The sequence below is a fragment of the Nyctibius grandis genome, chromosome 3 (genome assembly GCF_013368605.1).
Source record: "Nyctibius grandis isolate bNycGra1 chromosome 3, bNycGra1.pri, whole genome shotgun sequence".
In the NCBI taxonomy this organism is placed as follows: Eukaryota; Metazoa; Chordata; class Aves; order Nyctibiiformes; family Nyctibiidae; genus Nyctibius; species Nyctibius grandis.
In genome coordinates this window covers 39,188,543-39,206,533 of record NC_090660.1, presented here as the reverse complement: position 1 = coordinate 39,206,533, position 17,991 = coordinate 39,188,543, and the positions used below count along the sequence as shown (strand labels likewise).

The 17,991-nt window shown below is 43.6% G+C and overlaps 1 protein-coding gene across 1 annotated transcript in view; it reads right to left on the bottom strand.

Moving 5' to 3' along the window:
* Positions 1-1,093: 1,093 nt before the first annotated feature.
* The window catches only part of LOC137660985 (poly(rC)-binding protein 3-like), a 57,431-nt gene continuing 40,533 nt past the window's right edge, over positions 1,094-17,991 (bottom strand). Inside the window, exons 11-12 of the mRNA XM_068396241.1 lie at positions 9,434-9,603; positions 1,094-1,130 (exon numbers count right to left, since the gene is read on the bottom strand). Coding sequence (XP_068252342.1) covers positions 1,094-1,130; positions 9,434-9,603 — 207 coding nt within the window. The remainder of the gene's footprint in view (positions 1,131-9,433; positions 9,604-17,991) is intronic.

Here is a 17,991-nt window from a genome sequence, read left to right as displayed (position 1 = left end):
CAGGGTGAGACACTGCCCTGGGCCAGCTCTCCGTTCTCTATTTTTAATCCAAACGGTAATGCTCCTCCCAGCTGCTGGGCTGGCTTCCTGGCGGGGTGAAAGGTGCTGTCTAGAAGCCTCGTCACTGAACAGTGCTGCTGGGAATGGGAAAATATGAAGGGTCTTAGCAATATTGTACTCAGTACCCAAGGTTGTTCTTTTGCTCTCATTTTTCTTTCCCCAGTATCTGATCTTAAAATCAATATGGGAAAACACGCGAGATACAAACTAGTGGCTTCTTGTAGCAAGAAGCCAAATTCTGTCTTTTCTATGCAGTGTGAGAAGTTCTCCAAGAGCAACACTGTTAAAAACCAGGTAAGGTTTTGCAGAAATACTGCTTGCTGTACTGATTACACAATCTGGCTCCATCTAATCATGAAAAGACTCATCATCCCTGACCACGGGCTAATGTGCTTTCTAACGTTGCCAGTATTGCACAGTTGTTACACTCTTTCCCAATGAGCACTGGGACCTTAAGCGTGATGATATGAAACCTTTAATCATTAATGAAAACAAGCAATTTGTCTATGATCTTAGTTTGACAATCCATAAAATAGTGTTTCTCAAATGACAAATTAGCAACTTGGTTACAAAGAACAAAGTTTTAAACAACACAACAGTTGTATGCACAAAGCTACCACGTCTGTTTTTTTTTAAATCAGAAAAAAAATTTATTTATAAAAACGTCTCATTTAATTTACTGTCAAGTCTCTAGCTGAATACAGTTGTTGAGAACACTAACGGCCCATGCTTTTATACAGATTAGCCAAAGCATGAACATCAATGAAAATTAACCCCCGAAATTAACTTTTCTTTGCTTTATGTTTTGAGCCACAACAGTGTTAAAACTGGAACAGTAATGAAGCAACACAGGAGTTAGGAAGCACAGTTGCTTAAAGAGTAAAAGAAGTATTTTCTTTTGATGTCTCAGAATAATAAGAAAGTTAGAAATGGCAGAAACTCCTCTGTAGATTAGTCCATAGAAAGCATTGTCTCATGGGGCTTTGGAAAAGTCCTGTCTGGTGGCTAATGCACTAGGGCATGATGAGATATACTACAGAGCCCCCAGGCCAGTAACTTCTGAAGACAGCCTAAAATGTAGGAACAAAAACGAAGAAAAGAAAAGGAAAAAAAAAAGGCAAAAAAAAAAAAAGAAAAAAATCTTCTCACTATTAAAAAAATAACACTTGAATACAACCAGCATAGAACAGCATTTCAATGCAGGCAAGTTTTCTCACACGGAGGTTGGTGGTTTGCTTTTTCCCCCCCCTCCCCAGTCAGTTATTGAAACAGTTACAGTAGTCCAGAACAATTTTACAGCAGTTTTCTAGAGCTGTTAAATAGCTGAGGTACCTTGACATTATTTCCAGTTTTTCCTTCGTTATATACAAACGAACGAAAAAAAAGAAAAAACAAAAAAACCCAACAAAACCAACCAAAAACCCCATCTGGGTAAGTGCAAACTGTAACAATGGCAGTTCTATAAATGGTTACAGTGACAAAACTTAGTGCAAAGGTACTAAGGTGAAGAAAAGCCCACAGAATACAGAAAATGACACAAAATACTGAGATAGTACTTAGCCCTATACAATAATAATAACACCACACTTTGAAATACCATGTTTTTAAAAAGTATTGCATTTGCATTGTGTTTTTAGTTTATATTAAAATGCACTGAATACAGTTCAATTGTTAAAGCTTTGTGTCCAAGGAGTGCAAAGTGGATTAACATGGTGGGCTAATGGGATTCTGGATTTGGAAGAGGTGAGGAAAACAATATTGCATTACTGAGTTATGCAACAGAAATTAAAAAGAAGGTGGATGGACAAACAGAAAATGCGGTTAAAAACTAGTTCCAACAGCTAGCAACCAGCCATTACATCACCCGGCTCTCTTCAGTTTGGCTGCAATTAGGCGTCTGGTTTTAGTTAATCTGAACATCGTTAAGTGCTTGTTAAAGGGATGTTCTCTGCCCAGGCAGCAACCTTTCAATGTCCTTTAATATGCACTGGGTTTCATTCGTAATCAGTCTGATTGCATGATTAGGGGTGAGTTAAACAGGGACGTACTTAGAGAAACCTAACAAAAAAATGGTCATTTTGGCTAAACAAAATATGTGCGGGCGGGGGTACCAGAGTAGTGCATGTCGGATTTGTATCTGCTATTACGTACTGACAGAAACACGTACTTTGTCACTAAGAGTAAAACATCTGAGTGCAAAAGGAGGAGCCTGCTCTCCCTCCCTAAAGTGGACTGCTTAAAAATGACTTTTTTTTTCCAAAACAGTGAAAAATTGTTGCGCCCTTTAAAGGAACGCAGCGCAAAGGCACAGGTGCCTGGTATTTTTTTCCTGTTGTCTTCCAATTATTTTAGTTTAGGAGCTTTTCTCGGACCAGAAAGCTTGATTTGTTGTCCCCAGAAGTACCTGAGGTTTGGTACTTTCTAGCCCTCATCCCCTGCTCGCAGGCGGGTGTCGGGGCAGGGAAGACGGGAGCAGCCTGTCGAGAGCAGCCGAATGACCAAGGGGGCCAGCGCTTTACATGGGATTTGAGGGGCACCAGCAATCATCAGAAGTGCTAGACTGGCAGGCTCTAGCAATAGAAAAACTCACCAGAGGTGCCAGTTTGCCACAGAAAATTGTTCCGCAGCTGGGGGGATCCATTCAAATAGATGTAAGCGTATTTATATGCCAGGCAGTACTGCCAGAGCAGGACCCGGCTGTCAAAATTCTGCCTTATTTATGGTTTTTTCTTTCTCGCCAGGCATCTCCTTGCCAGGGTGGGGGCACCCTGCCGTACTGCGGGGCTGCTGGGGGCCAGCCCTGGCCCTGGCCCCGGTGGAGGGATGGCGTCGGGGTAGGGGGGAAAGCCCCCAGGCTGGCGGGGAAAGGCCCCGGCACTGGCACCCGCCTGCTGTTGGAACTAGTTGGTAGGTGGTGGCCGGGTGTTAGTCGTGATGGAGAGCGGAAGACGACTTGAGTCGGCAACAGTTAACACTAGCAATTTAACAGAAAATAAAATATGCCGTATTGTTTCCTCGACAACTAGGATCTACCACAGACTCTTGGCAGAGCTGGCAAAGCTTGCATTGTGTCTCACATCCCTTCAATATGGAGCAAACTTCTGGCGGTCAGATTTCTTAACCCCGCTCGTCGAAGGAATTTTGGCAGTGTAAGCGGACAAACTCCCCGTGGCCCCCGCGGCGGCCGCGGCATTTAGTGCCAGGAGTGGGACAGTTTTCATGCCAAGCAGACTGGAGACAGGAACGGCATAGTGGGTGGTTGGCAGAGTTGGTAGGGGAGGGGGGGTACTGACGGTACCGGCGGAGGCGGCCGCCAGCACGGCCATGGAGGTGGGGGTGGAGGTAGGGGTGGCGGACTGAGAGAGGTTCATGTTGAGGTCAACAGGGGTCGTGACGGAAGCGGTCTGGGTGCTGACTTTAGCCATCTCTAAGCTGCAAACGAAGAGAGGAAGAGGAACAAACAGGTTGGGAGGGTCCAGCCAGGGCGGTGGGGACGGGAGGGGGAGGAGGAGGAGGAGGAAGGGAGGGACGGAGGGACAGCAACCACGAAAGGGCAGGATTAGATCGGTGGGCGAGGGGGGACAGACGAGAGGGAGGGAAGGAGGGAGAGAGAGAAAAAAAGGGAAAATGAGGGTCAAAGGAGGAACATGTTATGTGTTAAAGAAGAGAAATAACAAAAGGGTTTTCATGATTCGATGGTGAAAACATTACTGAGACTATAAAGTTCTTTCCAAAAAAAAAAAAAAAAAGAGGGTGGGGGGGGTTTGCTACTTTATTTCACATATGAAAAAAAGAAATCTAAGGAATGCAGGTAATGGCAAAAAGATGGAAAAAACGAAACTTAAAAGAAAACTTAAAATAACTATGAAGTTTACTCCCCAGCACTGATGTGAATTTAGCTTTTCAAAATTACGGTATTTTTGAAAGAGGGACACAGGGGGTTTTGGTAATTTTTTCAATTTGTCAATTTTGTGACATAAATAGTACCCTTCGTCATTTTGCTAGGATGAGAGGAGACTCAGCAACAATTTGCTGCTTCCATCTAAGGCATAAAGTTTTGGTTTTTTTTTTTTTTTTTTTAGAAAGTTAGTTTTTCATTTCATTCACTGTGAGGTCAATGTGCATTTTTCATATAAAACAAACCTGATTAGCCAGCGTGTTCACTTTGGTTTGTACTTTCCCCAGACTTTTTTTTTTTTTTATATCACAACAAAATATTTATGCAATCTAGTTATATAGAAATTAGTAAAAAGGAAGACTGAAAATCACCCCAGCTTCCACAGCAGCGGTATCCTTTCCGAGCTTGTGGCAGCGGTTATAGTGAACATAAAAGAGCTTACCAGCCGACAGACAAGGTGCTACATGGATACAACACACACATCGTCAGACGGACCCCACCAGCACGAGGAAGTTCAAACTGACCCGGCCTCTGAGCCCAAGGCAGTGACTGGCTCTTTGGAGGATGTAGGTACCAAACCACTTTTGCTTCAGTGTAACTCCACCCATCGGCCGGCAAGATGAGTTTGGCCGATGTACTTAGGCTTTTCTGTACATTTTTAGACATTAAAATACAGTAATTCCAAGGACGTGTTGTTTGTTTTTTCAGATGACAAAATATTTACCTAGATAAATCCTCCCTCTGCCATGTGTTTGGTGCAGCTTGTGCGCTGGCTTTCTGGTCGGCAAACCACCTAAATACTAATTTCAGGATGCATTTTGTATGTGACCAGCTGGGAGGTATGGCAGCCTAATATATAAATGGGACTACGGGTTAGAAAATCTTTGCTAGCTACAGCTATACATTTATTAATTCCAAGTTTGGTTTTTTTTTTTCAGTAATGACTAACTTGTCAGGCCCCAGGCTTTCTCCTGAGGTGAACTGAGGAGCTGCAGCAGCTTCTCCCTCCCAGAGTGGAGCGCCGGCGAGGCCATGCAGAGGACCTGCATGGCAGAGGACCTGCATGGCAGAGGACCTGCGTGGCAGAGGACCTGCTGCTTTCTTACCAAGTCCCATCATCAGGCCTGGGGGAAGCTTCCCAGCGCAGGGGTTGTGCTGGTCCCTGTTGGCACCAGGGGCTGGGCGTGCAGGGTTAGAGAGCAGCTGTAGCCAGGCTCCTTGCCCAGGATCAAGGGAGGGGAGCATGGTCGCCCTACTCGGGGCTTAGGAGAGCCTTGCTTTTCCTCACTGTAGGTTTACACGCAGTTGTGAGAGTAACAGCCCCTGGTCTGTTCATGACCAGAGAAAGGCAACGACCAGGATGCCTGCCTGCATTGCGCAAGGGCAAGGATGCAAGCGATGAAGCAGCGCTAAATAGGGGACGGGGATGTTGGACTACAGCTTCCCAAAGCACTGCTGCTGAAGGTGAGTCTAAAGGATACCTGAAGCAGGTCTGAGCTGGGGAGAGGACAGTGGAGGAGAGAGGGAAACGCTTGAGCACCAAGCTCCTCTCCTCCCTGCAAAATAAAGAGGGCCCTTGGAGTATTAACTCCTCGGCGGGTTTTGCCTGGAAGTCAGAAGGCGCACGGCTTCTCTGAGGGGCTGGGAGGGGAGGAGGGCGAGTGCGTGAAATGCAGACCCGTTTGTGGGAGACAAAGCTTTGGTCTTCCTACCCTGTGGTGTTTATCTGTCCCCGTGGATGAGCATCTTGGAATTTTTCTAACCCTTGCAGGAGAGTTGTTTGCAGACAGAAGAGTATCCTTGTGCTGGTAGCCGTGCTGCTTGCAATCTACTCACACAGTGGGATTTACATCAAGAATACTGAATCAGTGGCTCCAGCTCCAGTGTACATCCTCGTCTTGGGGTGTAGGAGTTACACGGTGATCACTTAGCAGGTTTTGAAAAACTCAGTTTATACAGTTGGATTTTTTTTGTATTTCTAACTCAGTATTATTCTGGGAGGGAGGCATATAGAAAGATAATGCAGGACTCGGTGTTTCAGTGACTCCAAATTTACCTACCTTGCATTTAACAAAAAGAAAAAAATCCTTACAGGTATGGGGGGGGTAGTTGAGCCTGAGCTTTTTCCTGCACCAGCAGCAAGACTAGATCCCACAGGCTAAATACTGGTGTCAGTAGCAGCCACTCGAACGTCCTGTCTCTGGTGTACTCACATAGGTACAATTAAAGCTCTAATTTGCCCTGCTTCACATTTATTACTGGTGGTAATGCGTAAGGTGAAAGTAAGTCAGGTTAGCTATCGGCTGTCCTGTGACAGAAGCCGTTTCCCAAACCAATTGTAGATGCACCAAAATCGAACGAGGCAGCCTTCGTACAGAATTTCATGGTGACAATTCCACACTGTCCCTTTGAAGAACTACACTTTATGAATATATACACAGAGGGCCACATCCTGCATTATCCAAAACTGGTGAAAGGAATAAAGCTTGAGTGTGGCTTCGGTGGTCCTGTTAGTTCTGTGAATTAACCTGTCATCAAAATGGCAGTAAAAAATATCTTCAGGAAACTCTCTTCAACAAGGAGAAAGTGCTGCTGGCTACAATTCACTTACAATTCAAAGTCAAATATTACACAGGAAACCTAAACTCTGGTTCACATTCTTAATAAAAGCTAGAAGATGGAATCGGATCATGAAAATCCAGTTACTACAGTGGAGACCAATTAAGAGACAGAAGATTTTACAGGAAAAAAAGACAGTTCTACTGCAAACAAGCTGGGACATGTTCTACTGGTACAGAGGTCAGCGCTCAGGTAATCAATACGGAATCAAAACAATACTTCAGAAAGACTTAAATCTGTGTCTTGATATTGTATCAATGTATTTATATAGCTATAATTTAGGGTATATTATGTACATATTCAACACCAGATTGCAATAAAAGTCTTAAAACAACTTGATAAATTATTTTATAGATGGCAACTTTGGTTGGAGGATAGTTTAAAGATACACACAGTTCATTTCAGGAACACACTGGATAGATTTTCTTCCTTATATCCTACGCTGCTGTGAGACACTGATTTGTGCAGAAATACTGGCCCTGGAAACCAATTCCATGAGAATGACAGATCTTGTGGGGGAGAGAAAAAAGAAGTCCATCTTACCCTGAATGCTTATATGGCTTTTATATTATTATTATTATTATTATTATTATTATTATTATTATTATTATTACTACTACTACTACTACTACTACTACTACTACTACTACTACTACTACTACTACTACTTTGACATACCAGACTATATCTTGGGCAGCCTAGGTACTGTACTTAGCTCTTCCCCAACACTGTTTATTTCATGCCAGCATCTTTAAAAGAGACGGCAGTACTTGTGGCAGGTTTAGGACTGACAAACACTGAAATTGGCTCCCAGCATGCACAGGCAGCGGCAGCCGAGATCTGCCTCTCAGAAACCTGCCCGAGCACCTAAACCCCAGCTAAAGCAGACCTCCCTCTGGCTGAAAGCTTCTCAGTTCTTCCTCCGGTGCGACTGCGAACTCGCACTGTTGCTGTGGTGGCACCTAACTGGACAGGAATTTCTCTTGGGAAAAGACAAATCTGGAACAGTGTCAACTTTTAAAATGAAAAAGCTGCCTTAATGTCCTATGTTACCTTAGAGCTTAATTTATTATACATTACTAAGAGTCTTCACTTACAAATGAAGTCACTTCATCTAAATACAGTTTCAACACATGGTACATAATAATATATGACGGTTTATTGTAGCTGATGGTAACAAATGAATTCTATCTAGAAATTCAACAGGAAGAAAATATTTTGTTTCTGGTTTCACAGGGTATAGATAGAGTATCCGTAGTATATGACTGCTGAGAAGTTTTCTTCTTCGCAAAAGTATGTTTAAAATATCTCATATATATCCCATTCCATCAAAAGAATCGTTAAACAGTAATAAACAGACGTGTGAGAGTTCACAGGCTTTTCTAAAGTGAGTCAAACAGCGGTTTGTTCACTAGAGTTTCTGTCTCTGGTGAGCAGCTCATTGCAACTCCATTAATCAGTGCATTATTTTATTTGCATGCTTTAGCTGTCCTGAAGATCTTAAATTGTTATCTTCTGAGATCCAGATGCATGCCATATGGTGTTTGTGCAACTAAAAATGAAGGGGTCTATTCTCGTCTCGATGTGTGGGGAATCCCTGAACACCAAGAGAAGAACATATCCTTAAGGGTTAAAGGAGGGAACACATTTTTATTTGATTACAGGGCTTATGGAAGTGACTTATATTTGCTACAAAGAATATAAATCAAAAGAGCTGTAGGTTGTTTTAGGATTCTGGAAACGACCTATCTTAGGCTTCACGACGCCACCCCCTCAATATGTCTTTCCCTAGGAAACTACTTTCAAACTGAATCATAAAAAGTAATATTTTTGTCCGCTGTAACATGGAGCTGCACAAAACATCCTTTTCCTCCATTAATACATTTACAGTGGCTTGCAGTGGTGCACTGCAGAACTGGGCTGGAGGAGGTTGGACCACAGGATACTGTAGACCTGCTATGGCTACAGCCCCCCCATATAAATCACATACTTACTTTCTACTACCTTAACAGCAAACACAGTCAAACACAAAGCTTGATTTGTATCATAGTATTTTGCAGGGGAAAAAAGGAAGGAAAAAAAAAAAAAGCAACAAAATATGTAGATATTTCCCCTCCCCACAATATATTGCCTTGGTCCACTATTTACAAGTAGATCTGTGAGACAGCACTATATCCATTGCACTTTCTTCTCAGGATAATTGCAAATAAAGGTGGTATCAATTTTAATATTTTTCTAAATAATCATATCAAAACTGATAGAGACTTAAGCCATCGCAACGGCTTAGCTAAACATTAATTCTGGCACTGAGGAGTGGAGAAGCAGATAGTCTCACCCTGTCTCATTAGGGAATGCTTTTTACAAATTTGTGATGCTGTCTCTGAAAAAATAAATCCTGTGCCTCTTTAGCAACCAAACGGCAGTTTAATATCAACTCTGAGTGGCAATTTCCAGTTAGTAAATTAAATCTGTTTTGCAATCTGTTTCACTATATTTGCCATTTAGGACAGTAAAACGAGTCTGTGAAAAGTATTTTCTTCTAAAGAATTTATGATTGTCATTTCATTTAACTTATCTGCCTATATTTTAGGTGGATGCTAATGTGAGTATTCAGATTTTTCAGCTTTTGTCATTCTACATGTACCTGGAATTGCACTGAATTAAGCTCCTTTCCATATAAACCAACAGCAAACACAGGTTCTAATCATATAGGCTTTACAAATCATTAGGAATTGAATAATAGTATGCAAAATGGACACTGAAAAGCAACTTTCTGGATCTATCCAGGACAGACATTTGCTGGAGAGCAGACAGAGCAATCTCGCAGAAGCATTATCACTTACAAAGCAAACTTACCTTGCATTAATGAGGTACTGTGCTAAGCTGATGTTTGCAGGGGATCCTGTGATTGTAACTTGTCGTTCTGCAGAGCCTTCTGTGGCATTAGCAATCTTGATCTGCGCTCCTGACATCTGCCTGATTTCATTTATCTTACTGCCTTGTCTGCCAATAATGCAGCCTATTAACTGGAGCGGGACAAAGACTGAGATTAGTGCCACAGACACAAGCAAAAACCACTTAACTGCAATTTGTAGTATTGCTAAAAACATGGCTATGAAAAGCTCAATATAAAAACAAACGATTTTTGCTGTGCTGTTTGGAAGGAATAACTAGCGCAATCTATTGGCTCTCTGGTCATACGTCTCCCAATCAAGTTTCGCTGCTACATGATTATCAACTCAATATCAGATTATTTAGCTGTCTTCCGTGGCAGAAAATGACAGCGTGCCGTGGTGCTGACGAACACAAAACACAGCCCAGCCTGACTCGCAAGCCAAGAACAGCAGCTGGAAGTCAGGCTGACCATCCAAAGCTGCCGCTGTGCGGCTTTGCACCGTCCTGGTGCGTCTGCTAGTCCTAGACCTCCCCGGGCACACGTGGTCATCGCTTGGCCAGGTACTGCGCTATTAAAGTCAGTGGGATTTACAGCTCTGTGACCGCAGGCAGAACCAGGTCTAGGAAGCGACTGAAATTTTGTCTGTGTTCCTTTACAGAAACTTACCAAAACTCATATTTCATGAATAAAACTGAGCCTGAATTGTGTGTGTGTGTTCCTAGGTCCCTTCAGGTTTTTTGGTAAAATTGCATTGGTGTTATCTTCAATTTTTTAAAGGTTGTTTAAACGTTCTTAGTGTTGTCACAAGCTTTTGGAAGCTGTGTGCAAGACCTCGAGAAAGTGTTTAGCAGCATGCGTAACTGCTGCAGCTGCAGCTGGGGTAAGGGAGTGGGATAGATGTGCTGGGGTGTTGCTCCTCCAGCACAGGGAGCTCCCAAGAGCAAGTGGGCACCAAACCAGCAGCTGAGGCTGAGATGTTTTGGCTTCTGTAAGGGTGAGGAGGTGGACTTTTGTTTTGTGTTAAAGAAGGATGGATGCTGAGAAGCTCAGCAATGGCCAGAATAGGTAGAAAATGGAAACTTTGCTCTACAGGTCTGTTGACACTGGGATGATGTTTGGCAGAAGGACGTGCCAAGATGCAGAGACTGCCTTCCCCACCCACCCACCCTTCCTGCTGCTTCAGGCCCTGACGTGTTACCCTTTCTGGCACTGTAGTACTTGGGAGTATCTTGCCAGAAATAGATTCACATTGTCCAGACATTTTATCAAAAGAAGTGCCCCCCTCCCGACCCTCCAACGTAATCCTTGCTTCATGCTCAGGGAGAAGCAGTAAGCCAAAGCAGGTACCCGGGTAGCTGAAACAGAGACCAAACACAAGAGGAGCACCCATGAGGGGAAAAACTGGGGTTTCAGGAAACGCACACAGGATTTCCCATCCTGTTCAAACAGGAGGGCCTCACTGAGCTCCCTGTCCTTATCCCGAGGACCTGTCTTAGTGTGTGACTGCATGTGCCACTGCAGGGGACCTATGTGAGCTTCACCGGGAAGAGTCTAGTCTGTCTCTGTGCACACATGAACGATCCCACACACGCTAGCTGTTAGCAGCACAGGGATCCATTAGCGTCCTCTTGCTACGCCTCAGCCTCACTGGCCTCCACAGTCCGCAGGTAGTGAAGGTGAAGCAGGAGAGAAGAGTGCCCAGAGCACAGGTGGTAGCACCAGAGCCAGCCAGTGGTGGGGTTCAGTTTTTATCAGAGTATGCCATCAGTGTGAGGAAAGCAAAGGCAGTCCTGCCAGCACATCACTGAACAGCAAAGCTGGCAGCACTAGATCCACTCTTATCTGTTAAAACCTGGTGATGGACTTCCATAATTTTGTTCCCATAAATCATTTGCATGTCACACTGTAGCTATAATTCACACAAATCTGGTCAGAAGCTTTCAGTACTGTAGAAGCAGAATGGAGCACAGAGCAGGGAAAAAACCTTTGGTCGTCTTTACTTGACTGCTAGCCAGAATTGTTCCCTCAGATATAGGAGTGTCTTGAAATGGCCCACAGGAGTGGAGGCTGTTTTTCCTTCTGCCACAACCAGCATCTGATCATTTTTGCGATGATGATCTTGAAGGGACTGGTCAAGAATCTGTCTGTTGCTACTGACGATCTTATGAAGCAGTGAGCAGGACTTAGGCTCTGTGAAGCAGCTGTTATGGTGCCTTTCATGTCTTCAGATTCCTCTGATACTTCTCACCTGATGTGCAGTTCTGAACATGCTTCTGGCTGCTCTAATAATTATATCCTAAGTGTTAACAGGAAAATGTAGACTGCACATATTCCCTCAGCCTGTCCAAAGCAGAAGGGTGGAAATCTGATAAAACTACTTGGTGTAAAAAACATGCAAAGATACATAAAAATATATTATTTAGGAGAATTTCAAGCAGTCCAGTTCACAGGTGTGGTTGTCATTGTGGCATTCAAAGCAGAGGAACTGTGTGGGACCGCTGGTTCTTCAGGCACGTTGTGAGACATGGTCTGACACGTCTGGTTCACCAGCTCTGAGAAGGCACTTGCCGGGTCATTTGGGAGGGTGCCACTTGTATGTGCTGGGGATCCTTCAACAAGGCTTGTAACCCAGGTGGGTTAGTAGAAAGAATTTGCAGTCTCCTAGCTGACTTCAAGTTAGGTGGAAAGGATTCACTCCAGACTGGTCAAGGATATTGGCGATGCAAGCATCTGGAAAAGAGGTTCGATAACCTTCGGTCTGAAGCTCTCCAAAGTCATCCTTTGTTGATGTGACAACGGGCTGCTTGAATATGCTCTGCGAGCTGTGACATGACCCGCAGCTCTCGCAGAATACGCTTCTCCATTTGCCGTGCAAGAAGGACAGTAGTGCTGGGGTGCTTGGGCTCTCTCTGGGTTGCCTTTCCCATTACATATTACACTGAAATTTGTGTAGTGTCTGAATACTCAAGAGCTGATGGGTTCTGGAAGAAGTTCAGGGGACTGGTTTTCATCTAGAAAGCTTTGATCAATCAGGCCATGGACATTTGGTTTTACATAAAAACACCTGCCCTGCCTTGCTTTGAGATAAAGCCATGTCAAATTGCATCCAAACACATATCTTTTCAAGACTGACCTTTCTAATGCCATCAGCTGCCCGTGTCGTTCTGTAGCTGGCCATTTCACATGATTTGGCAGGCTATGTGTAATTCGGTCCCACAAAAGTCCCTCACCACAAAAGCAACCTTCCCCAAACTTTGAAAGTTGCTACCTTGCATGCAATGCTGCATGTTTCACAGACATGGGTTTGGTGCTTTTCCAAGCTCAGTAGATGGAGTTAGGGAATGTGGAGGACAGTAAACATATAGCTGTTTTCAAGGACTTTACATGCTGCATCATTTTTGATGCTCGCTTACTCAACATACAGCGAGCCTTACTCTCACTTACAGAATAAATCAAGAGGAAATTCTCCAGAAAACAAGTGATAAAGCTGGCCCATGTGAAAGAGGAGCCAAACCTACTATAGACTATACCAAGCCTACTATGCACTATAGTATAATACATATACTATAAATATATATATGTATAATATATATAACATACACATATGTGCATACAAACACACACATAATATGTGTGTATATATGCATATATACTTTAACTCTCAAGACTTGAGCAGAACAGCTCAGATCAGATGTGCACCTAGCCCAGCAGCCTGTCTCTGACTGTGGCAGTACCACACACTTACAAAAAAAAAGCATAAAACCAGTGTGAGGTATAAAACAAAGTTTCTGCTGGTATCCCAACTTCCCACCTAAGGCTTAGAGACTACCTGAGCAGCACCTGGTATCTCTGCCTTTATGCTCAACAGTCCATGTGTCTGACAATTTCTTTTTGAATCCGTTTCTCCTGCTGCCCAAGAAGGGCCATAGCAGTGATCTGCAGCACTTGCTCGTGTGTTGTGTGTAAGTATCCCCATTTGTTCATACATCTCAAAATTTCAGCTGATGTCCCCTCCTTCTTGGACTGTGAGCACCAGGGAGAAACTGTTCCCTTTTCACTTTCTCTACACCACTTCTGATGGGTCTTCCCCTACCTCAGTGTACCTCATTTCTCATGATAAAAAAACCCCAAACAAACCAACCCTAAAACATGGAATCTGCTTTTTGCCTTTTTCTACTTTTATTCTGTCCTTCAGTAAAAAGTTCTGCTGCCGATGTAAACAGGACTGAATCAGGAGTCTGGACTCTTAAAGGATGGGGCTGGAAGGTCTACTGTGATTCCTCTTACCCCAAACTCTTGATGCTGATGATAGTTTCTCCCAATTCGCTATGCCATCTTTGGTTCAGGTCCCTCTCTCCCATTTTTTTTCTTTCCCCATAATGCTAGATATATATATAAAAAATATATATAAAATATATATATAATATACATATAAATATAAATATATATATAATATAAACACAAATATATAAATATATTTTTTTTTCCCCTATAATGCTAAAGTCACTGACAGAACCTCATAATAACAGCTTTCTGCTGGGTGTTTCCTACAGGTTTGTTCCTCTGTGTCCATCACGCTGCATTACTTCTGTGCAGCACTGGGAACAATCAGACTTTCAGGTTTTGGTTTATTATTCAAGCCCAATGCTGCAGAGTATTGCTTGTCACAGGAAGTGGCATGGAGCTCACCTTCTTTTTAAATACTAGTAAAAAAAATCAGATTCCTTTGTTATAATGAATGTAGTACTGGTAAAAAGGGCCAAGTAAGTAGCCTCTGCAACTTGATATCTGCTGTCCGGAGCAGAGGGGTTGACCATACCTGTCTACAGGTACATGTGGTTCTCTTTGGTTCCCCACTGCCAACCCAGAGCAAGTCCACTGGCTTTGGCAAAGCCTCTGCATTACTTGAGCAAGCAGGTGCTCATCATGAAGGAGACAGACACTTCAATCGCTTTTCATAAAGTTAAGGGCTTTCTTAGTTTGGTTTGGTTTGGTATTTTTTTTTTTTTTTTTAGTTAGAGATGTTGGGGCAGAGTACTCTATAGGGAGAAATAATCATCTCCTGAGGTATGATGACAGTTCTTTACAGACTTACTGCAGGGCCTGGAAAGAGATGCTGAAATACCCTGTGCCTCTTAAAACCAATAATAATAATAATAATAATAATAATAATAATAATAATAATAATAAACTTCACTTTCCTTGCCAGGATAATGTAAAATCTGGACTATAATGATTTCATAGGTTTTGCAAGAAGGCATACAGAAAATTGAGAAAACATTTTCAGAAACGAGCCTTCTTATTACTTGTTTTGTAAACCAAATGACTACGCAGATCTGTGTGTGTTTCAATTTACTGAGGGCCCAACATCAGTTCCCATCCCGTTCCCTAAAGTGAGCAGTAGGTGGTTCTGGGGGAAATTACTTTTCATGCTCAAAAGTGCCTTGTTCCACCAAAGGTCTCACTTTGCTTGTGATGGATACTAAGCTTGTGAAATCTTTCTGCTGATTCTTGACCTCATCTGGACAGGTCTACTTGAGGAATCAATTGCCATTTTCTTAGATGAAGGGAAATAAAAATCAGGGCATGTTCAAACGTATCAAAAGTGTTAAAAATTACTTTTTTGATAACACACCTCCTTAAACATGCCTAGTTGACAGAATCTGGTTAATTCTGTATTTCTGCTCTGGGCATTATTTCTCTATTACATAGGAGTCTCTCAGCACTAAGGTAAATTTATTAAGGTTGAATCCACAGGTCCCTTGCCTTCAGTACAAGCGCTTTGACTTACACTACAGCAGGACCTTTCCCAGCACATCTTGTGTGGTTTATTAAGTCTTCACCTAACCATTGCTTTTAAACTGTCTCATACAACTGGAAAGTTTCTGAGCCAGGGATGGACTTAGCCAGCAACTTAATTTTATAAGAACATGGCACTTGTTCTCAGGACTTTTCTGGAAGAGGGCTATAGGGAGGGTGAGGTGCCCTTTTCCTGTAACGTGTGGGTGGTGGGTGGCCTTGCTGGAAGTCACAGTTTGGGTCGGACACTGCCCTTATGTTCTCCTTAAGGGCTTGCATCGATTCTCCCCCCCTGCAAGGCAATGGACTGGGGATCTGCAAAGATGAGAGCTCAGCCTCCCCAGTGATGGCTGGTGGAAGAGGAAGTGCCATGCAGACCTCCTTGGAGCATCACATGGAGCCAATGCTGGATTTTTACTGTGGGCATCTCTGAAAGCATTTTCCACATGTGGATCCCCCTCTGTCATTTGCAGGGAAGTATTTCTGGCTCCATGGGGAAACAAAAGCAGTTCTTCAGTATGCCACTTCCAACTTGGCTGGATTTACATTTCTCTTTCTATGGAGTATCGATCAGATTTACAGCTCTCTTAAAATGTTCTTGGTGTTTTCTGAGGGGTGAAGTTGCTTTCCTGTTACTTACTGTCTCTCCCACATATATGCAAAATATACACAATTTTTAATGAGACAGATTTTTTGTATTATTGATTTGTTCATTTATTCCCATTGGCCATTTTGGGGGATTGGATCACAAAATCCTAAGACATGTTATCTGTGCCCAATCAGGTACACCCAAGGATCCCATCCCTTCCATTCCCTTCAGGACCTGCCACTGTTATGCCACTTTATTCTGGGATTTGTGTGAAACACACTTACATTGCGTAACTTAGGCAGCAGCAGAAGGCCAGACAAGGTCCCAGCAAGGAAAGAAAGGCAAACAAATGCCCCTATAAGAGGTCTTGATGAAGAAAAGGAGATACTAGATAAGGATTAAAGTGACTTCTGAGAGGGACCTGGAGAAATGTGTGCTCTGTTCTCTTTTTGGGGATACTGAGAATTTATAAGAAAACTCAGAAAGGCAAATCTTCTGAATTTACCATTTGGAGGGGAAGCCTGGGCTTTTTAGCACATGGAAAACAGCTTTCTGTTAAACGCATTTATTGTTCTCTGGTATCTCTTTGTTATTGAGCAACAGGTTAGTTCCAATTATCAGCATACTGTATGAAGAAAGCAGCATGATGTTGTTACAGTAATTATTAATAACAGGAAAAAAAATACTGTTACTGCATTAATGTCAGAGGGAGTGGGGAAAACTTATTTTAATATGAAGCTATGCAAATTGTAAATGGCTATTAATACCTACTTCCTGTAGACTAGGCTAAAGTCTGAGCTCCTTATTCTCTTTATATCTGATTTTGCTCCATCAGGGTCTTACTGAGGCTTTGGCTTTCTGTGCTTATCATTATCTTGGTTTTTAAAAATGCATAGCACACATGCAGATACACACTGACTTCTCTGGTAGCTGCAGAGCATGTAGATACTTGCAAGTCTCATGTTCTTCTCATGTATGCTGGACTTTTGCACACGTAAGGCCATATGACAAGAAAGCCGCAGGACTCGTGAAGCGCAGGAGATCCCTGGAGTCGGGGCAGGCAGGGGCCACGTGGAGCCTTGGGCTGTGCCACAGCCCCGTGTGCCAGGGCCTGTGGCTTCCTTCACCTCCAACCAGATATATAATCACGGTGCCACACTGACTGCCAGTCTGTCAAAGCCGGGACTAGGAGATGCTTACTGGGAAAGCGAAGTCAAATTACCAGCACAGGTTTGCTGCACAACTGCTCTTGCCTCTCCCGCCCCGACCTCCCTCCATGCGCAGCATCTGACTGACGGGGCACACGTGAAACATGGGCGCTGGTGCCTCCTCACCCGGCTGCCTCCTCACCCGGCCCCCTCTCTGCCCCGTGTCCCTCTGTCTCTCTCCCTCGCCTCCTCATTTCTAGCCACAAGGCTGCCCAGAGAGCAGCCTTGCAACCAGCGGCAATGGGGCAGCTGCAGCCTGAGGGCAGCCTGGCAGGGCGCTGCCGACAGCCTGGGGCACAGGCAGAGCAAACGGCTCGAGGAGATGCTGCCCTCTGCGCCGGCACTGCAGCACTGGGTGCACACACACACACGCACACATGCAGCGCACGTGGGCAGCACTAAGGCCTTTCGGTCCTTTAATGCGCACCTTGACACCGTCCAAACATCAGAACTCTCCTTCACCATCCGTAGAGCCCCTGCAGGCTGTTGCTAAGCCTAACCCCATTTTGGCCTTGGTTTTTCTCCTTTAGCGACAAAGAGAGACATGCAGACAGAAAAACCTTCTATTGGAAACAACGTACGGATGCCTGTTTGCTTCTCAGAGGATAGTGCTGACCTGGGGCATTTCATACCTCCTAGATGAGAAACTGATTTTTTTTTTAATTTTCTATTGTACTACAGGACACAAGGCCAACTTTCTCCTTCTCTTTCTCTGCTATAAACCTTGAAAGAAGTGAAGTCAGAAGAGTGACCTTGGATTTATATCACTGATGACAAGAATAACATCTGCCTGAAAGTGAGATTAAAAAACTTGCACTGTAAGGATAAACAGGGTGCTCCCATAAAATTCCCAACATACACTAAATTGGGTTGTAAAGCAGGTACTGATAAATCAGCAGGGCATCTTTTAAGTAACAGAAAG